At 36.5% G+C, this 23,339-nt stretch overlaps 1 protein-coding gene across 1 annotated transcript in view; it reads right to left on the bottom strand.

Annotated features, from left to right (window-relative positions):
• MAN1A1 (mannosidase alpha class 1A member 1) overlaps positions 1 to 23,339 on the bottom strand; it is a 138,064-nt gene that overhangs the window by 69,035 nt on the left and 45,690 nt on the right. The window contains exons 3-4 of the mRNA XM_068677591.1: positions 22,269 to 22,384; positions 11,408 to 11,488 (exon numbers count right to left, since the gene is read on the bottom strand). Of these exons, the coding sequence (XP_068533692.1) occupies positions 11,408 to 11,488; positions 22,269 to 22,384 (197 nt within the window). The remainder of the gene's footprint in view (positions 1 to 11,407; positions 11,489 to 22,268; positions 22,385 to 23,339) is intronic.

Here is a 23,339-nt window from a genome sequence, read left to right as displayed (position 1 = left end):
TAACTTAACTGCATTTCAAGTTAGAATTACATATATATATATATATATATATATATATATATACACACACACACACACACAAACACATCTTGAAAATATCATCTGAAAAGAGGCATCTTAGAACCACCTACACTCATTTCTTCTATCACCAACTGTCATAGACTGTTAAGGAAGAACTGGTTGAGCAAGGAGTTCTTCTCACTCCTATCTTTTAGCTTTTACTTCTGGCGTTGGGCCAGTTAATAAGCATATTAACACACAACTTTCAAGCAAATCAGAATGTCTGTTGGCATTTAACAACAGAGTGAGTCCGCCCAGATGTACTGACTACCATCCCCTTCGTCTCCTGTAGCAGTCTGGCAATGTTTGCCTACAGCATCTCAGCAGTTATTGATCTTGCCTGGAATCAAGAAGATTATTTGTTCTTCCCTCTTGAATATAAATGGAAATAAAAGCAACTATGGAGAGAAAAGACTGAGCACAGTCTGACTGATGTTTGTAAGAGATACCCTACAAGCAGCAAAAGCTGATGAGAAGGTTTGAGTTATTCACTAGTTTTGCATGATAAAAGGAAAAAGATTGAAATTGTCTGTATACTATGAATAGTGTTTTTAAGAACAAGTTGGGGAAAATAACATTCTTTAAGAAATGTCATTGTGAGCTGCTGACTTTGTTCTGCAGCTGTTGGTCTGAAGAAAACAAAAAGTTTTTTTTTTTTTTTTTTTGTTTTTTTTTTTTAAGAAAAATGGAAGAGAATGAACTTCACAGCATATCCTTTTTACAAGAAGATCCTGAGGATCTACTGGACTGTAAAATTATCTAGCAATGCTTGCAAAAAAATTAAGGACAACATGCCCCCCAAGGATACAACACAGCTTTAAATCACTAACAGGATTGAACTAGCTTCCAAAAACAACTAGTGTGGTTATTTCGCTTAGCCTGCAAAAGCAGATGACAGCCTAAAGGCTGAAGAAAACAAAGAAACCAGACACATCCAGTTCTTCAGATTAACAGTTAGAGAGCCTTTTTGGTGATTTGATGCATCTGAATTTTAAGAAAAAATGGAACTGGCCCATGATGCCAGAAGGAAGATTGGTTTTTGTTAATTGAAGGTTGACTTTACTCCAGCAACACTACTGCTGAAATGATCTTCCTTGTTTACTTTAGAGTTTTGTCAGTTTACATAGGGTTGGGGTTTTTTTGGTTGTTAAAACAAGCTTTTGAGCCTTCTTGTAAACTGAATGAGAGAATCCCCACATTGTACTGTACCAAGCACTATCAAAAGAGTTATCAAACTCAGGTGGTTTAACAAGCAATCAAAGGTGTTTGGAGATGTACACAAACATAAAAGGCAAGTCCTTCAGAATATCTACCACCCCTTACCCTCTCTTATATCTTATGCATTACTAGAAAATTAAATGGCAAGATAACTGACCAGATAACACCTGTGGAAATACAAAAGTAAAATACTTATTGACAAAAGACTTGCAAGATAAACAGTGAGCTAAGACATTGAATCTGCTGTATAAATATATCCTATGCTATATTTCTTTGAGGAAAGCAAGTTAGATTTACATGAAACTCTGGTACTACATATTACTCCTGTTTTTCATCCTTTAAGTCTTTACAGAAGTTATTTTGTTCACCCTCCTCTCAGTCTTTGGCTTGAGAAAGGTTTCCCCTTTTCTGTGCGTTTTGTCCTATACAAACTGAGCGCTTATTTATTTATTGACTTGAGGAAAAAGAGAGATTTGTCTTTCAAATGCTTCATGACAGCTCTGCTTAGGGGCAATCATCTGCCAAATAACCAAATTCCCCTCTGGCATCAGTTGCGCTGGAAGTGGCTCAGGATGTTTCATGTGAACATCTTTTCTAAATTCCTCCTCAATCATTTGCACATAGGGCACAAATACAGTCTGTGTATGGCAGAGACAAGCTTTTGGCACAGAAGAGACAGGAACTGTACTCACTTATCAACCACAACATTTATCAACATTATTCAACTGTTGCATTTTTACCAGCAAATGGCACACAAATAGCACGCGGATTCCTGCAATTTCCTGAAAGTCTTTGGTAAAAATTGCCCTTCTTATTTTTTTTCAGGTTTCTGTTTGAAAAGTATGGTCCTGCTAATAATAATAATAATAATAATAATAACAACAACAACAACAACAATAAAAACAACAACAACAATAATACAGGCCACATAGCACTGTCCATGCTAAATTAAAGCCAGTGAGCCTTGTTTGTGTCTGTTTCAGATTTGATCTACTGGACAAGATGTATTGCTAAATCCAAAGGAGGCTAAAAGAATATCTGTCTCTTGTGTAGCAAAGATACTATTATCTGTACTTATTGCTGGAGGCATGAAGGGCATGCAAAACCAGCAATGATGTCTGCTTTTGATTTGATACATTCAATTTTCTCAATGATCTTCAGTTAGCTTGTAGCAGCAGGACTTGTATGTGGCACAGAATGTGGTATTTTGTAATGAATCTCTAATCTGTTCCTTCAAACAGCAAATTTGATGAGGTTTAACCTCTTCCTCGAGTTACAGAAAATGAATATCTGTTGCACACCAGCACCTTTTCCTGACATCTCTCAATGATCACCATAACATCCAAGGGAAAGGGTAAGTCTCCTGGTGCAAAAAACTATCTATTTTCTTAAAGCCCAGCAACAATAGGCTGGGCAATAGTATGACAGGAGTTTCTCCCCAAGACACTCTGAAGGATAGTGGTATTTTTTGCTAACACTCCTCATGGGCAATATTGTCAGACAAACGAAGGAAGCATATTCTCTCAGAATATGCTTCTCTCCATATTCTCTCCAATGTATATCTATATCCCATGGTCCAAATCCCATGCTCTCATGTAAAAAGAGTGAGGCCGTAACTGAAACACTATTCCATTAAAAAAAAACCTCCTTAATCTTCATGCAGATTGTCTTCCTGTTTTACATTCACATTAAATTGTTTATTATATTGTTATTATTGATTGCTTTTATTGAGGAGCATTCCCAATTTTATTGTATACTTCTATTCACTTCCATGAAGTAAATTCTATTCCATGAAGTGAATAGAAGTATATTTAAGATACTTAGAATTAATTAATGCTTACATATTCTTTAACAGAAATAATTTAACTTTTCACAAAAAGATACAGAAGTAGAAGGATTTATTGAGAAAGTTAGATTTGGAAATCTGATGGAACACCTAAGTATTTTCCTACAGAATGAAAACCACAGAAATCTTGTGTTTTTATCTTCTTTAAGCTAATAAGGAAAGGAGCCTATCATCTACTTATCTTCCAACTTAATAAAAAATACCCTCTGAATCAGACTCAATCTATGGAGACAAAGCACAGAATGTGATCCTACAAAAATAGTTAAACATTTTAAAAGATTTAGATAAAGAAATTAAGAGTTAATCCATGTCCAGAGTTAACTGCAGGTACAAAGTATTTTTACCTGTACTTTTTAAAGGGAAAAAAAACAGTACAATTATTCAATACAATTTATTACTTTTGAGCCACCTAAGTAAACTTTGTAATACTTCCACAGAGAGAAGAAAATTTTCCAAATATTTCTTATAGCTTAGATTAAAGGAGGGTAAACTAATGTCCCTCTATTCCCCCCATTAGCACCAGTTGATATATTTTGATGTTGCTTTCATTTGCAGAAATAAGTCAGATGTTTGGTTGTAAAATTATATACAGGCATAATTCTTTAGACATTCAAGAGTATATTTGCAGCTATCTCAATGCTGCTTGCAAATGGCTTCACAGAGACAGAAATAGTGTATGTATGTTGTACATTTTCTTATAAATTTGCAGCACAGGACAATCTCACTAACTCTTCATGTAATCTGGTTTTACTTTTCTTTTACTCAGCTTTTGAAAATGTATTTGATGCTGCAAAATGAAAGAACTGAATACTGAGATAAATGAAAGAGACAAATGCCTTGGAGATTGAATTTCTATGCAGATGCATGGTATGTCTGGACAGACTGCTAATAGCATACCATGCAATGAGGTCTTCTTTTGGGACTAGCTAGAACTGCTGCTCAAAAGAAAAGCACCCACACTATTACTACTTACAGATATGGCCCCTCCAACTGTTCTGTAGAACCACAAACAAGTGAAACTGCAGGAGCTGGTTGAGAGCCAAATCCTCAGAACAAACAAACCAGCTCCCTCTCAGCTGCTTGAATTCTACTTAATAATATAGCTCAGGAGTTCATGTCAAACACACCAGCTGTTACAATCACCATCAGTATTACTTAGCTCTCATTATTTAGCTCATCCATTCTCCCTTCTAACAGTTTACCAGCTATAGCATCAAACTATATTAAGTCTAGAGGTGATCAGGAATTTTTGCTTACATCAATGTAATGAGTAATAAAGCATTTGTTTAGTTATTTCTGAAGTCAATGCATGAATGCGAAGACATGTCAAATAAACGTGCCATGGGACTAACCAAGTGTTTTTTTGTTTTGTTTTTGAAAGAATTCCCGAAGAACACCACTTCCTTTTAGTTATGAAGAAGCAAAACCATTAAAAGTGTAGAATGTGGTTATGTACAGGTCAGTTCTAAACTCATATTTTTCAGACCAAGATCAGGGCTGTGGCTCCTGGTTTCTTAGTAGGGTAGTAGACATTCAAATTAATGAAAGCTCAAAGAAAAAATACTCACTGTTGAACTTCAACAGCTTCCAATTCACTGAATTAATGTGCATGGCCACTATTTTCACCTTACATTAGCACAGTAGCCCGAGGGTCTTTAATATGAGGTACAAAAACAGTTGGTGATGGCAGTAGATGTTGTTTGCTGGGTATGTAGGTGGCAAAGCCTCCACAATGTCTTAGGTAATTAGAGCTGGGTAGAAGTTTCCAGTCACGGAATGTGTACGTGGTATCAGTAACTCCAAAGCAGGGAAGGAAGAGAAGAAAGACTGAGTAGCAAAATTTGAATTAAGTATGAGACTGAAAAATGAACACTTCTGTTATCATTCTTTGAAATGTCCTCAGCATTTTGTGTGCAGCCTGCTTGAGAGGCAGCATTTCACAAAGCAGCTGAGCAAGTGGCATTGAGAGAAATGGGGAAGAATTAGTAGGAATGAGGAAGCTTTTAGAGTGTAGGGAACCTATTCAACAGAGATGGGTTTAATCAGTGGTGACGGTTGTTGACTGCACTGCAGGAACTTGAGACAGAAACAGAAAAGTGAGGGGCAGTCTGCTTGCAACAGCAGAAGAGTAGTTTGAGAGGAGAAAAAATCGTAGGAGTCAAGGTTGTCTGCAGAATGTGAATCCACAGGGATTCTGTAGTAGGTTTTGATGCAGCTAGCACAGAAAGGGAACAGCATTAGGTCTATTACTGTAGTGGTGGTGAAGAGATGGAAATGCTAATAGAGATTGTAGACTGACTGTGGGAAACAGTGGAGTTTAGTATAAATCCTAAAACAAAGTCACTGCAGAAAAGCTTAGTTTGCACCAGTGTTCAGCCTTGAAGAGCCAATGCAAAGCTTCCTGTGCAAAGAGATTTTTAAAAGAATAACCATAATGCACTGTTGACATTGAACTAGATGACATTTTGAGATCCCTTCCAAGCTGGATGACTCCAGAATTATATGAAGTATGCAAGTTAAAAATTAAAACAAAACAAAACCATAAATCAATAAAAATAAAACAAATCATCAAGATCATTTCAGAGCTCTAAAGGAATTAAAACATGACACCCTGAAGTACTGATGCATCACTTACACTGGTGGCAGATGGATGGGAGGTGGCAAACATGACCTAAATCTTCAAACAGAGCTGTAGAAAATTACAGACAATAGCTGTCTTCTAGTTTCTACTAAGCAGGGAATTCTACTGCCAGTCTGTGAAGATGCTTAAGGAGGAGTAGTGGCATTCATACAGAAGTGATCTAGCTGATAAAGTATGCTTAAAGTTTCAAACAGCATCAGAAATTACACTTCGGAGACATAAAAGGAAAAGTCCTCTTGTTAATTAGTGTCAAGTTAAGTGAAAGGAAGCAGAAGATAAAATGTGGTCAATTCTCACACTAGTGAGACAAGATCCCCAAAGGATCTATACTGAAACTTACATTCTCTGATTGGCAGAAACAGGCCAATACCTTTGTTCAGGTGGACATTCTCCTACTATCACGATTGCTAAATAATTAATTATATGCTTTTGTATTTATGGAATTTAAACTTTTGTCATGAAGTTATACATCTACATGAGAAGGAGAGCCACATATAAACAGTTACAGTTAATTGTGGAGAGTGACTAAGTACTGTACCAAGTCAGCAATGTCTTGTGGCCAGCCTGGCAAAAGCAGCTCTAAATCATTAGAATCTGTATCACTATTTCATGTCTACCCCTCATTAATAAGAAAGCACTACAGTCACTGATGGATGGTTGTTTTAAGTGGGCAATGATTAGGTCTGAAGTCAGACAGGAGGCCAACATCATCAAGTGAGGTTGAATAGTGGCACTGTAACTCCTATTCTATGCATAAATGTTCCTCAGTTCCATCTACTGCTATACCTATTTAGGAAGTCCAACACTCATCATCACAAAGTATTTTTTTCCCTTCATCCTGATCAGGATAAAATTGTGTTCCTTCAAACAGAATATACTGCCAGAGTAAAAAAAAAAGTCTGTCACATTTCTACTTCATTCCATGAAAAGAAATGACAATATGAACATCAAGTTGATTGTTATCAGCTTTATCTTCCTCCTGTGACAATTGTCTTTTAATCCTAGAAAAGTAAAGGTCATATTATGCAGGAAGAACAGCTGCTGAATCCAAAATATTTTAATTAAAAAATAAAACAAACAATTAGTCGTCCCTTTCAGAAAACACAAAAGCTTTGAAGGAATCTGGGATCTTACCAATGGGATCTAAAACTCACAGGCTTCTTATTCACTTCAATGTATGGTGGATTTAAGTTTTGTACTGCTCATATAACATGGAATTATCATTAAAAGTTACTTTTATTTCTGCCTATGCAGTGCATTCCCTGACTGTAGAACCAACCTTCAAGTAAAATAGTCTCTTTTTTACATAACAAAAGCAATTTTAACAGCATCCATAAGAACCAGCTACCAATCAAGCTAAAGAGCCAGTCAGATCATAGCCAACATAGCTTCACCAAGGGCAAATTGTGCAAAATGACGTTAGTGGCCTTCTACAATGGAGCGACTGCATCAGCAGACAAGGGAAAAGCAACTGATGTTATCTCCCTGGACTTCTGTAAAGCCTTTGGTATGTTTCTCCACAGCACTCTTGTCTCTAAATTGGAGAGAGATGGATTTGATAGATGGACTGTTGGATATAGAATCAGCTGGGTGGCTGCATACAAAGAGTTACAGTCAATGGCTCAATGTCTGTCTCAATGTCAAAATTTCCATTTCCAAATGTAAACCAATAACAAGTGGTGTCCCTCAACAGTCCATACTGGGACCAATACTATTTAATATCTTCATTAAGGACATGGACAGTGGGATTGAGTGCACCCTCAGCAAGTTAGCAGATGACACCAAACATGAGTGGTGCAGTTGACATGTTAGTGGGAAGGGATGCCATCCAGAAGGAGACTAGACTTGGGAGTGGGCCCATGTGAACCTCATGAAGTTCAACAAGGCCTAATGCAAGGCCCTGTACCTGGGCAATCACCAGTATCAGTCCAGAGTAGGCAATGAATTGATACTTGTGGATACTGGTGGATGAAAAATTGGACATGAGCCAGCAATGTGCAGTTGCAGCCCAGAAAGCCAATTGTATCCTGGGCTGCAACTGGGACCAACAAGTCAAGGGAAGCGATTCTCCCCCTCTACTCTGCTCTCATGAAACCTCACCTGCAGCACCACATTCATCTCTGGGGTCTCCACTACAAGAAGGATATGGACCTGTTGGAGCAAGTCCTAAGGACAGCCACAAAAATGATCAGAGGGCTGGAGTATCTCTCCCATGAAGAAAGGCTGAGAGAGCTGAAGTTGTTTACCCTGGATAAGGCTCCAGGAAGACCTTATTACAGAATTCTATACTTAAAGGGGCTTATAAGAAAGATGGAGAGACTTTTACAAGGGTAGTGAGAGGACAAGAGGTAATGGTTTTAACCTGAAACAGTGTAGATTTAGATTAGATATTAGGATGAAATTCTTCACTGTTTGGGTGGTGAGGCACTGGAACACTTTTCCCAGAGAAGCTGTGGATGCCCCATCCCTGGAGGTGTTCAAGGCCAGGCTGAATGGAGCTTTGGGCAACCTGGTCTGGTGGGAGGTGTCCCTGTCCAAGGCAGGGGAGGGTTGGAACTGGATGGTCTTTAAAGCCCCTTCCAACCCAACCCCAATTTTTCTGGTATTTGTAGCTGTTCACAAATGAAGTTTGGTAATTGACTGGAATTCTTTCTAGCTTAACAATCACAAAATACAAAAGCTGTGACTTAAAGCGTATGACAGTTCTAGCACTTTTAGACATGTCAGATTAATTCTAGCAAGGAAGAAATTCTAGAAAGTTTAATATAATGCATCTTACAGCTCTATTCACAAGTGAGCACCACACAGTTATCAAGAGGCAAAGTATTCCATTTGTTCATTTTTAAAATTATCCACATTGGTGCTTTTATCTAAATGAACAATTATGTGAGCAGGATGTTTTTAGGAACTACTCAGTATGATAGAATATTCTTTAATCATGATTAGTTAGGCTTACAAATGATTATGAAACATACAATATGTTTCAGCTTTGGATCATTACCCATGGGAATGTAATTCAGAAGTACAAACAATAACTATTTGTGACTCCTTTTACTGAAACATAGACTTCTTTAATTTGGATATTGATAAGTGAGTTTTAAATAGTTAATCTGACAAAGAACAAAATGAGCTTTTAACCGAGAGTGTTTCATCCTCCAAGCAACCTGTATACAGGTTGTTCCACCTCCTTAGGAATGTCCATTTACATAATACACCAAAGGATGATGTGGGAGCAGCCAGGGTCTGGCAACATCAGTCCTTGCCATACCTGTCAGCAGCACCAGTGGAGGATACACACACGCAACATGGGAAACATCACACTGCTGGACAGCTGCTCTGTCATAGGAATGGATGCATCCAGCTCTTCCCATATGCAGCAGCTAGTTATTGCTTCAGTATCTTAGACTTAGGAGGCAAATCAAGATATTTCCCCACAACTGATGAAGGCAGAGCACTTTTAAGAGATCCACGAGGAAGCATGCTGAGTTAGAGTCTCTAAGACACTGACAACTCTTAGTTTAGGAACATCATCCTACCTCAGACAGGAGATACCTATCAGAGTAATGAAAACCACTGACTAGTTTGGGCAGTGTCTTTCCCAGCCTGCAGGAATTCAGGACTCTCCTTAATCATTCATGTCACCCTTGTATTTAGGAGCCCATTCTACTTTTGTTAATTAGTCCAATCATTTTTAGAATAGACATCATCATCCAGAATCACTTTTCCATCACAAAACATTCCACTTAATAATGCTTTATGTGAAATACCTTCATTTTTAAAAAAATGTTTTCTCATTTCATTTGCACAATAGAGTTTTATTTGAATATCAGTACTACTGTAAATCCAGTCCAAGAGGTGGTGATAAAACTGCCTCTCTAAAGGTGAAGGAATGGTTGAGAAGCAATGACTAGGTGCTATTTGGGAGAAACAATATGCATTGATTGAAGTGAGACTGTGTATTAACAGACACATGATATAAACCATCAACATATAAATGAAATCAACAGCACTGATGATAAATGGCTCAGGCATTCCTTGGCAGACAATTGCTATTTTATTTGACGGTTCACACACAGTCCTCCACCATCTCTTGTTTGCCAAGAAGTATCTTCTGTTTCTGTCACAACCAGTTAATTAAAATATAGGAATAGGTTATGCTGGAAAATCTCAATATATTTTATGAGAGGGAGATCTACAGGGAAAGATACAACTATTTAATCACACAGGGAAGAGTTTTTAATTCTAAAGACACCCTTAGGTATGCTTATTTCTGGTTCCTGAGTTACTGGATGAGGACAAGTGATTTCCTTCAAGAGTCAGAGATGAAACATTAGGTAAAGCATTATTTAGTACAGGTGAAGAAGCCAGCTACTAAACACCCCTCAATTTTTTCATTTATATTGAGTGAATACAAAATGTGTCTAAGTATGTTTTTTGTTTGTTTGTTTCTGTTGTTGTTTGTTTGTTTGTTGTTGTTGTTAGTTGTTTTTTTTTTTCCCCAGAAAATTATAAGAGCTAGAACATGAACAACTGTATATTTTAGAACATCAATGCCTTTTCAATGCCATCTACACTCAGAACAGGATTGTGAGGAACAAGCAAGTCTACTTAACATGTAAAACTGTCAGCAAAACACTTTCTCCTCATAACTGCTTTGTCTTAACGACATAATGCAATAGAACCTGCTTGGACAACTTTACCATATTAAGTTTTAGCAAAAAACAAGATATGCATGATAAAATTTAAGATAATTTAAAGGAAAAGTTTCAAAATAGTTTTAGCTTTCTAATAGTTTAGAAATCTACAGATGAAAGAAAGATTTAAAGAAATCCAAAGATAAATTCAATTGATGGTTAAAGAGTTTTAACTTGTGTTGATCCCACAGTAAAACATAACTATAACCCATAGACAGGAACAAGAATCTAAACTAGTAAGATTAAAGCCTTTTTATGTGCCAAACAAAAAATTTAAAATATCATAGTACCTGTGACTTAGCATAGCCTTCTCTAAATATATTACAGAAATAATTGCGTTTGATAAAGTTCTTACACAAAATCATTTCTTTATTCTTTCCAGAAACCATGACAGGTGTTGTCACAGTACCTTTAAAAGTCATTAAGAAGGCAATAGAGATTAATGAGATATTAATGCTTTAACATGTAAACATACATGTACATAAACATACAGTTGTTCTTTCTTTTTTAACTTTTTTGCCCATGTGAGCTTAAGGTTTAGAAAGGCCCACAGCTTTGTCAGAGGTGTGGTTCATATAAGTTAAAGGATATACTCCTGAATTATTTGTGAAGCAGATACCAAATGTTCCAAATCTACAAATTCCACAGCCCAGTGGCATAGAGGCTCTGCAACTACACACTCCAACGTGAAGCCCAGTAAGAATATCCTGGGTATGGTTTCAACTGAGGAAAAAAGTTCACTGAACACTTACATGAAGTAATAGCTTAAAAACTTTCATACAAATTAACACTAATAGAAGCAATAAGAGCCATTAGACATCTATGCTGTACAGGCCACGTTTTCAAAGCCCTATATAAATTAAATTCTGATAAATAAAATGGGTTGCTAATCTAAATTAACTACTTCTGTAGATGATATTTCAAATAAACCATGTGAAAACATCTTACCTCTTCTCCTGAAAGATAGTAAGCTGAAAGTAGTCCACCAACAAAACGGATGTTCACTTCAAATACTGAAATTTCTGCATTCTGTTGAAATAAAAAACCACAGCGTTATTCTCTGACACTTTTCTGTAAGAAGAATACTCTCTACTGCAATTATAGGTTCTCATTATATTTACATAGAGTGATAATTCCAGCTAATGTAGGAAAACATTGGTTTTATTTTTTAAATACACATCCATGCATTAAACTACAACAGCTGTATGTGGCAAAGCACAAAAGATGTAGGGAAAGCCAACATTAAGTGATCTTAGAAACATTTTACAGTTCTGTTTCTCTTTCTCATTTTAACAAAACATCCCCTTCATTATTCACATACTATTTAACTATTCACCTCTTTCGCTTGGACAGGAAGCACTCTATAAATCCATGTACCTGAACACTTCCCTGCAGGTGATTCAGAGCTCAAATGCACAGGTCATATGCCTCACGCTACCTCACCTCACACCATCTTGACTCAGACACCTTATGAGAAGTTCTAGGTCAGAATGTCATATCAAGAACATTTCTACACCAGTCTAAATGCAGGTTATTCTAAAGTTGGACATGTAGGTAACATGAGCCAACTAAATGTTAATGATAAAGTTGTAATCACGGCATGTATTCACTAGTAAGGAGATGATCTTTCACTATCACAATGACAGACCTTCCCAAGCTGGCCTGTTCTTTACCAATGATGTAGACTGGCTTTGTTGCACTTATCAGTAGAGAGACAGCCACTACCTAACTCAAAGCACATGCTTCACTGCCTTTTTAAATTCAGATCTAAATGAAGAAGCTCATCTTATGATCACTACTTTCCCCTGTTCTGGAGGATCATTTCTGGTTTTATCCCCAAACACAATCCACTGAAAAGGCATTTAGTTGAAAAGCTGGTCTAGTGATGTTTCTTAATTTCAGCTTTTGAATGTAGCACCACTTTTTATATTTTTGCATCTCTGTAGAAAACTGGCACTGAGCAGTCAATCTTCTAAACTTTCGTGTACATAAATAAGGTGTTTGACTTTCATGTGTTCTAAGTTGCTTTTGCTTCTATTGAGTTGTTTTTCCTGCTTTCTATTTCCTGACATACACTACAGCTATATTCAATATAAATCAACACATAGTGGGGCAGAAGGATTTTCTTCCAAAGGGCTTGCAGACTTTTTCTCATTCAGCTAGTTAACGTACTTTTCTCCAGTTTAAAGGTTCAGACATCAATTCACAGAGGAGGGAAGAAGTTGCTCCCTGTTTTCTATGGATTTCAAATTCTAGTAAACTACCTGTGCAGACGAGAATAGCACTTGGTTACTTCATGGTTTCCAGGTTTGCAAGGCACTCTCATTAAAGAAGGGTGTCTCAACACATTGCAGAGGGTTGTTCAGTATTTCATCAGTTGTAAAAGGCAGAGACTTCAAAAAACACTCACAGATTTGCTACAATGCTTGTTCATTTACCCATAAGTGTTTAACTTTTCTCCTTTAAAATCAACTGTGCAGCTCCACCTCTAAAAATTGAGGATATAATTTAATCCACAGAATTGCTCTGGTTAATCTGTAATTCATATACTATATATGTATGCCAATGTAGGTGTTTTTTGTTGTTGTTGTTGTTGTTTATTTGTTTGGTTGGTTGGTTATTTTGGTTTTTTTTTGAATACACAAGCTAAACCTGATAGATCAAAGTCACATACTTACGCCTATAGAAAGCTCATACCTGGTATCAAATGTTAAGAATGTCAAATTAAAAAGCTTTGGTAGTGTGCAGCACTGCTCAGAGCATGTTTTTTTCCTAGTTCATCTGAAGAGTGCTAAAACTCCACTGTATCTCCTTATTTACTCCTTTCCCAATACTTGTCTAGTCTCATTTTTCCTGAAAGAAACTACAGAGGAAATGAAATAAGACTTAATTTCTGGTTCCAAAATTAATCGGATATTTCTGTTTCCAAGCTTCCAGTCCTTATGTCAGTGAATCCAGCAAGATGTAGAATGAAATAACTGGAAACAAATATTCAGTTCAGCTTTAACTAGTGCCTTTTCCATGCATTTATTTTATTTTATCAAGGTACATGGTTAACCTGAGGAGATGGATACAAAAATAGTTCAGATTTCTAGAGGATTTAAATATCTAGCCAGCACAGCTGTTCACCTACTAAGCAAGCTACCTATGTAAAAACACTGAATTAACTAAAGAAGTCTACATTAACTAAATCCAGAGGAGAAAACAGCTTGCAGAGAACTGATCTGACTTAAAGGCTGATCTGAAGAAAGAATGATTAAAGGCATGATTAGGGATGGCTTCTCTTCCCTGGAAGTTGAGCTAGCCAATATATAACCCTTTAAGGAACTCCTATAATTTGGACTTTACCTGAGAACCGTCTTCAGAAGTTAAGATTCTTTCCACTACAATCCTGAGCCTCCTCACAGGCTAAATAACTTTTCTTTGATGTAGGAAAGTTGAAGTTGTGAAGAGGTAGGGATTGACAAGGGAATTAGTTCATCAGATATCTCAGACACTCATGTTTCCTATATGGATTGAATGAAATTACTTTTCGATTTGAATTGTTCAAAGTAAATCGAGTGATATATGAGCCGAATATTTTGTTTTCAGAACCTTACATTCTACCTTTCTGGATTCGATATGGCCATTTAAATCACAACCCTTGCTATCTTTCAAGGAATGTAAAAACCCGTTAAGAAAAGCTCAGTATATATGCACTGACATCTATTTCTAGAATTCATATATAGACAAAAAGAACACTTTGAAGTAATCACAGAATATCCTGACTACCCAAAAATGAGACCATATGTCTGATGGCATTGTCCAAATGCTTCTTGAACTCTGGCAGGCCTGGTGCCAGTGCCTGACTACCCTCTTGGTGAAGAATTTCTTCCTAATATCCAACATGAACCTCCATTGACACAGCATTGTGCATAAAGATTTTACTATTGAACCACAAAGATTAATTGCACTGTAATCTCGAATGTTTTCTGAACTTGTGATCTTTCAGGACATTTCTTGAAGCTAACCATTGTTTTGATGTTATCAGCTTTCCAATACTTCACTTGCACGTGTCTCTGACCCTTTGTTCAAAAGCCTCACTTCTTTCTAAAATTTTTACGCAAGCCACTGAAGCTGACAGTGAATGAAATGGACAGACATTTCATTAATGGTAAATTTGAAAGCTGCATGCTTCATAGCGTAGCTATTCTCAAACTCATCATAACAGGCTAGTAGTATAGTAGTATTCTCAGAAATCACAGGGATTATAGCAATTTGCAAAACAGTTAAAGAGTTTTTATAATTTCATGTCAAAGAAACATTCATCTCTACGTGGAAAGCTCATGTGAAGAAGTAGTCAGAGAAAAAGGAACTTGTCTGAAGAGCAGTAGATTACTACTACATCAACTTTGCCCTTCTTTTTGGTTTGATTTTTGCATTACATATTATAAATGCTTACCTCTTAACCAGTACCCTCTTTTCATATTTTTAATCACCCACATACAATTTGCACAAATAAATCAGTATGTTCCTAATCAGAAGTCAAATCTCAAGCACGGAATGCTCTTTGTATTTTCGTACCAGCTGTATAAAAATGCCTTATGAATTGCTTAACAGAGTACCACAATATATATATGAAAAAAACTTTATCATCATCTCCCAAAGATTTTACTTCTATTCACCAGTTGAACTGGACAAAATTTATTTTGTTTTAATTTCAAATTTAGCCTTCTCTTTCAAACCATTCTTGTATTATAGCATAGCAGGTCTGAGAAATGGTTGAATTAATTCTATTGTTTCAAATAGAACTTCTGTAAGGAGAATTTACGTAGTCAGTTTAAAATGACTATGATGTTTCTTTTGTTAGTTCCCAGGTGTGTAAGATAGCTCTTACCAACCGGATGGATATAATTTGTAATTTCACAGTCTTTCCATTAGAACCCTAATTTAGATTGCATGAGTGTGCATTGTATACAAAAATATCTGAAAGACCTTTGTTAGTACATCTGCTAATCTTTTACTGTTACTATGCAGTATCATCTTGCTCTAACTGTTAATTTTGGGGGCCCCCTTTTATAAAGGATTCTGAAAATATGTAAATTGAGAGTGATATGCATATTGGGAACAACGTATTTGTTTTACTTCCAAGGTTTTTATTTTAATTGAAGTATGTGAATACTTTGGTCTTTCATCTTACATTTGATCAATAATTTATCATTCACTATATTCTCTTCTGATAAGTAAATCATAAATGGGATAGTCCAAGTACTATTTGAAATTGAGAGAAATTGTGACTACTACTCACTGTATTTAGAGAAATATAAAACCAAAAGCAATATATGTATCCATATGTATCCATTAAGAGGTACAAGAGCAAAAAGATGACAACTTTATGGAATTTCATCTGTTTTTCTTCATTAGCTTCTAAAAACAACATTTTTTCTTGACAAAGATGCAACATCTTTTACATTGCTGGCTAAAATGAAAGCTAACATATTTACATATGGTGGAGACTGCTCTCTCAAACTCAGGCTAAGCAAGTAACAAGCCTCCATAGTCAAAGAATGAAAAAGCCAAACATACCATATTTTGTCTTGACAAGGAGAAATGTTGAAGTTTTTTAAGCAAGAGAATAACTGCAGTTCAACGTTCAGAAACACTACAAGAAGCTGCAGAATCCAACAGTTTTAAGTAATAAGCCTATTAGACTATTAAACTAACTCATTTTAAAGAAAGGGAAACTGGCTGCACCCAGGAAGCTTCAGAAAACAACAAAAATTACCAAATGGGGAAAAAAATGCAAAGTGCTACATTAGCTAGTTTGTGTTACTTTGCCTTTGCATTTTATCTGCAAAGCTATGACAGGCCAATCTGATCTCCACTGTACCTCACTACTTCACTTCCATCACTTATGTAAACTGGAAGGTTAAGTCCACAACTGTGAAACTGCTGAAGTTTCAGCCAGCTGTGTTTCAGTTTAATGTTGAAATCACTGTGCATATAAAAAAAGCTACTATCAGCTGTGCTCTCCTGAAGCCCTTCTTCTGTCAAACTTGTCCAACTTCCTAAAAATTAGTATTTTTATCCTCTGGACCATTCCCTTAGCACAGCTCTTTCCTCAAAATCTTTCTCTCCACAAATTCATAAATCAAGACCAAAACAATTTTTGTCTGTTTTCTCATGGGAAATCACCCTCACTTATAAACACAACATTTGAAGCAAGACATAATTTTATTTATCTAATAACTTCCACCCAGCGCTCAGCAGCACTGGTAGTTGCTCTGTCACTCATAATTCCATTGGAGAAAATACCATGTGCTTGTTATGTGGATGAATAAGTATTCACAATAAGCAGGTCAGCTGAATTTATACTTGATAGACTTTACTCTTGTTTTTTGTAAAGATCCAAATGAGGCTTCGGTCCTACCATATAATTTAGTCTTTGTTATTGGGCAGATTCATTTCCAACCTTTTTTCCTTCAGTTCTCCCGTTCCTGTCTCATCAAGAGTGTAATAAAGTCCCAGTCACCTCACCCACATTTCCATCCTATGTACACGGAATGCAGCTACACGTGCACACACGCATACCTCACTGATCCATCACAAACAGCCCGTGTCCTGCAGGCTGTATCCAGCTGTGTGAGGTAACTCCAGGGATCCTACACTGAACAATACTGAATAATGTACATAATTCTAGACTAACAAATGGGCACAAAGAGCCACATTTCAAGTGAAATGAGTTGTACTTGTAATTAACAATAATAACATTCTTGTCTTTAAACACAAAGGTTGGGAACAACAACAAACCTTAGCACTTTCAAGTAGTCCAGAAAGTACGAAAGAGACATGAAGAGTATTACAATAGCTTACTCTAATCTCCTGTAATTAAATAACATTTCAACTACTTGCAACTGTAGAAAAAAAGTTTCATTCACAGTCCACAAATTAAATTTAATGGCAGTTTGTTAAAACACTTAGTTCCCATTGACAAGGGAAACAATTTTAGCAACCTTTGTTGCAAGTATCAAAGCTTGGTTACTGCACAGCATGCTGTTTAAGCTTACTGATGTCCCCATTTAGCAAACTGTAAGACCTTAAACAGGAACAAAAATAATGTCACTAAAGGCATTAACTAATCCCCAGCAGAAAAATTTGCATTTAATAATAAATTTGCCAAGACCTCCTTTTAGCCCATCAAAATAATGTCTTATTCATAATCGAAACAAAATAAGTCACTCTGAAGTCTGGTATTTAGAGTGTACGAATAAGTTATTTGGCAAACTTGTAAACGAGTAGTCCCACAAATTGAACCATTTTCAACTGCTGGCTTTCTTAAGCTTCCTCACAGACCCATTATACTTGAAGTCCATTGACTCTCATTTTTTTATTATTATTATTTTAAATAGGAAAGCTATCTTGTTGCAAATTGTTATATCAGGGAACTTTCCAGTTTTCTCACTTAAACCCTCCCCCATCCCCATGAACAGTTTGGTTTAAGAGTGCTGGAGGACACAAGCCTCAACTTATCCTTGCTGTCTTATGCATCCCCTTCTCTTTTTGCAGTCCCCAACTCATTTTGTACCTATCTTCAGCAGCAAACAATGGAAAGCCTTTCATCCTTTCCCCAAAGCACAGCATCCACTCTTTTCTGAGTAGATGCATCCTGTGCAGCTAACACGGAAAGATATCTGTGATGAGACATAATGCACAATGAGTCAGTGCTCACACGAAATGTTAATTAAAGTCAATTAAATTATATCCACACAGCTAGAACTACCGCACAGGCTGCTACCACTTTCATCTGACTTCGTAATCATAACTTCCTGCCATCCTCCATTTTAGGCCAAAATGGAGAGTGGCGAGGCAAACAAAGCAAAATCTGCTAAAAAAAAAAAATCAGCAGGAAAGTTATTTTAGTCTGAATTCAAATTCAGCTTTGAGAAATCTTCTACTAGATGAAACCGTTTCCCCAGCAAGCTTATTGCTTTCTGCTCCATACCTTGCCTCCCTTCTGGTCCTGCCTGATGACACCTGCATCAGAAGGCTAAGCAGGTCACAGCGTGAATCCAAGCACTGTCCCACATATCCTTTAATTGGCAGCACTTTCTGCTCTGGTTTTGGTCCCTGCTGTTCCAGCCAATGCCCAGGCACACTTTAGGACATAGGTCAAGGACTATGTGCTAAGGGCAAGTTTGTCTTTCTTCAGGGGAAGAAGTTCAGCAGGGCTAGAAAAGAGGCCTTTAAGCATTTAATTTAGGAGAGTAGACTCCCTTCCTCAACTTCCTAGACTAATTCCACCTTCTGCTGCAGCTCTGTTCTTTCTACCCCAAAACAGAAAAGGAACAAAAGCAAGCCTCCAGCTAGCCCCAAGCCTTCCCTACATCACCCCCTGCCCTTTCCTCTGTCTTGCCATAGCCTGCAATTCCTGCTCTGCTCAGGGCAGGGGGACAGATCAACTAGCCTCTCATCCTAAAGAAGTTGGGGTGTCCAGGTATAGAAGTGAAGCACCATCACTTCCAGTACTTAACAACTCCGAGTCCTTCACTGCTGTGCCAAATGGCCCCGCTCCTCCACCACTACTTGCTGACTCCTAACACCTCCATGTGTTTCCTTGAGATCCCTCTTCCAATCTGTCTTCCTGAGGATGAACTCATTTTGGTTCACCCTCTTACACTGCAGTCTGATAGCCTTCCTTCTCTGGCATGAAGAAGAATTTGGGTGGTGGTACAGAAACTCTTTCAGAAAGCTATGAATGCTGTGTGTGTGTGTACATGCCCTAAAGCAAATAAGGAAAAAAATAAAAATAGAGAAGCACACAGTGGTGTGTGGTTATAGGTAGGAAACAGCCAAGTTCCCTAGTGATCCCATAAAATACAGCCTCCTTTTTCCTCAGTTGTAATGCATGCTGAGGTCAGAGCTAATCCTCAGTTATATTAATTGAAGATCAAAGATACACCTCCACGCACATGAAGCTATTTAAAGAAAAACAGAGCAGACACCCATGATGCAAAGACCATGGACTCTGCCACTGCTAAGCATCAACTCTTTCCAGAGCTTGAAGTACATTTAAATTTCTCCAAATATCAGCAGAACAAGAAAATGCAACTTACTTCCTGAAGAATCACTTAGTTTCCTGAAATTTCAGCAGTTAGAAGAGAACAGATACTGAACACCACAATGTGGATATCTCAGCTTCAAAACCAAAGGGCTACCAGGCTCAGTTATAATGAAAGTAGCCAAAGCAAGTTATTCTCCAAAAGAGGAAGCTTTCAAACATGTCCACTCACAAGTTTACCAAGAAGGGTGGCACTTACTTATCTAGAATTTTCTTCCTAAGTCAAAACTTATTTGCCTTTCTGAAGAAAGCAAACTGAAGAACCAGACAATTAATTTGTTGAATGGCAGGACTGAAATTTATCAAGTGAAACAATGATTGCATTTCCCACTCCAGCATCTTTATTCTGTAAATCCTTTTATGTTGATAAACCAGTGGCTACTTTACAAAGTGAAATTTGGAAACTTTTATGATCACATGATGAAAATAATCTGCTGCTAGCATAGAGTACGTTTCACACACTCTATGTGAAACATTATGAGTTTTTAGAGAAGATAACTTGCGTTGTCCAGCTGCATTACAGTAGAAAATAAACAGAAAAGACTGCCACAGATCGCACTGTTATTTTTGTAAAGAACATCTTAAAGAAACTTCCAGATTTAGAAGGCATAGTTCTAAGATTAAATGTATACAAAAAATAATCCTATTTATACAAACGATGGCCAACTGTGTTTCCTCAAAAGCTGATTAAGCAGTCACTGCTCAGGAAATGACCCGAAACATCAACAAGAAACATGCTTTATACTACTTGCAAGAAGGAGCATTTAAGGATATGGCTGTGTATCACTTATTAAAACCTAAATCACTTCCATGGGAAAAGTGTTTCTGAAACATGAGAAGGTAACAACTTACAAAATATTAATTCAGAAAATGTTCCATAATGCTTGATACATGGCTATGTTTTGTGTTTAAGCATTTAAGCATTAAGTCTCAGTTGTACTTTCTGTTAAGTAATTTCCAGCTTTAAACTGTAAGACAGCAGCATTTAAACTTCATTTTTAAAGTGGAAAACTAAACAAGTTGATTATTTTCAAACAATTCACTCATTAAATAGACTGTTTATTTAACCAATATAAAGTTAATAATCATAACAAATTACTAAAGTTGGTGTTGTAGTTATTTGTTTTAATTCCCTCATTCTAGTTTGGGAAAATAAATTTAGTCATTACTGATGCCAATGTAAAGTTCAGCTCTATATTACTATAAAGTATTATAAAAATAGTCATGTGAGGTGTTGAACTCAGGACAGCTATTTCAGATATTGTTTTTTTCATACATTATCTGTAAAGTAGTTTTGGTAAATCTGTTGGATTACTGCACTGAGCAACTAATGTGAAACAAAATTTAAGATATTTTGACAGATGTTTAATGTTTAGATCAACAGGTAGAGCTGAAATTGTAGTCAACACCATCTATTAGCAGAAGTACAGCAAGACTTATGTAACAATAAAGATTTTAACTTTAGCAACGTAAATCACTTAACAGGCTTTAAAAGATTCCTCCAAGTAGAGCTCTGTTCTTTCTTTAAATAAGTTTGCTATTTTCTATGGTATTTTGTTCTTACTTTAAGCTTCCTAATGCTAAGCTAGCAAGACAGGACTTTCATATTACAAACACTTCTCCATAAAAAAATTCTTATGCTCAAGATAAAGTTAGCATGTTGTTCAGACATCCGACACTACTCAGAAGCACAGTTTAATATTCTGTATTTACATTACTAATATAAACATAAATGCACTTTAAATTGCTGCTTATATAAACTATATAATATCCACTCATTAACTCCTCCTTCTTAAAATGATAATTAATTCTCAAGTATGCAAGAGAAGCTAATTAATCCTGACTTTTTGCATAACATATTAGAAAGAGTACTTTGTTTGCAGAAAGTGTTTCTACCGCGACGCACCTAAACTACAAGAGGTTTAAAGTGTTTGGTGTACAGTGCCTACAATGCTTTACTACATTACTGGGACTTCTCTGGTCAACAGAGGTACTACATTAGCTCTCTGTACCCAGCAATTACACTATATATGCTTGACCATTAAAATAAAAAATAAAGACCAAAACCAGGACTTCTCGATTTAACCTAAGTTTTACAGATGTTCGAGCTGTTCAGGGCTGGAACAGTTCTAGAATAAAAGTTTCATAAATTCACTTTGTTCTCAACTGCATATTTATCAGTTAATAGTATGATTTGTACATGCAGGTGTGATGCCTCCTATGACTAAAGCAGATCAGTCTGTGCTGAGCTGAGTTCAGTCTAACACACGGGATTCAACTTCACTGGAATACACAAAGGAACTTAAATGATTACATATGGCATGTGCCTTCTGTAAGTGCAAGTCTGACTTATGGAAGATTTAGAAAGCAAAATTGTGAAGCATTTACAAAACAAAAAATGAATGCTTGCACTGAAGTCCTGATTCTTCCATCCAAAAAGGCTGTAAAGTTTGTTGCTTATTTTATAACGACAAATGTTCTGTTCCTTTCTCTTTGCTTCAGTTCAGGTGGTTGCCTCCTAAAGCTCTCAGACCGAAAAACTGCTCATAAGCAGCACAGTAAGTTCACTACATTTCTGCTTGCTGCCTTGTTTATCCATCAATAATCTCAGTGTTGTAGTCTTGTACCATGCTTGCAATATTAGAATCCAGTCCTCAGTTGAACCCTGGATGCTAAACAGACCATTAAGTGTTAATCATTAACACTACTTACCACATTGAAATCTAAGTTTTTTTCAACCCAGTCCTTGGCTTCCTTGAATTCTTCTTTCATTTCCATGATGTACAGCGTATCAAGGGCATCCACTATTGTTGCTCCTTGAATGTTACCTGAAATAAATGAAGAACCAGTGATTTACTTTCCAACAGAAGGCTTTTCAGTTAATTTAAATTAACTCTATTTTCAAAATCCAGTTTTAATTAATCCAATTAAAAATACAACATATAAGCATTCAAGTGGACAAACAGTATTTCACAGCCTTAATTTTGATTCCCATGCCACAACACAACATCATAATATTTAAGTATTTCTTCCACTAATGCTGTTTTGAAGAGCAGGTCTAATGCACTGCATTTGCAGCCATGGTATTGTATTTTTGAATACTGATGAAACAATTCACTGTAAAATACAATTCACAGAAGACAATAAATCTCATTGAGAAATTACTAATTCTTCCAGTTCGGAGTGAAAAAAAAATAATCAGTTGCTTTTTTGTTTTTACATTCTATATTTAGTAACATATGCAAAGCTTTAAGAAGCTAATAAGCAGGGATCACATTTCAGTTAAAACAGCCCTTTAATGAGTAACCTCTGATAAATATTTTTTTCTGATAGTGCACATCACACCATGTAGCCTGCACAAGATACCATTATGGGGAACAAAGGCAAACTTGCATGCATAGGAATTTCTCAGCCAGAGATATTCACCAGACACTGGTTTTCAAAGCAAGTTCCAGCTGTTTGGAAAAGTGGTGTCCTTCAACATCTTTTAAGGGGATGGATAGGAGTCAGCTTACCAGCATTCAACTGAAATTACAAGATGAAGCATTGCCCATATGTTCACTTTGACATGGATGATGATCCTGCACTAAAAGGCTGTGGAGGGTGGGGGAGAAAAAACAGCCACCCAAGTGATGATCCCATGTTTCCCTGAATTCTACGATGACTTCTCAAAAGAGCATTTTAGTCCAGGAAGAGTTTCTATTTTGTTAAGAGTTTCTGTTTCTGTTCTACTTACTGAGGAGTGTCAAAAATTCAGTTTTAGCCAATTTATTTGATTTTGTA

The sequence above is a fragment of the Anas acuta genome, chromosome 3, assembly GCF_963932015.1.
Source record: "Anas acuta chromosome 3, bAnaAcu1.1, whole genome shotgun sequence".
Lineage (NCBI taxonomy): Eukaryota > Metazoa > Chordata > Aves > Anseriformes > Anatidae > Anas > Anas acuta.
This window is presented reverse-complemented; position numbering and strand designations above follow the sequence as displayed.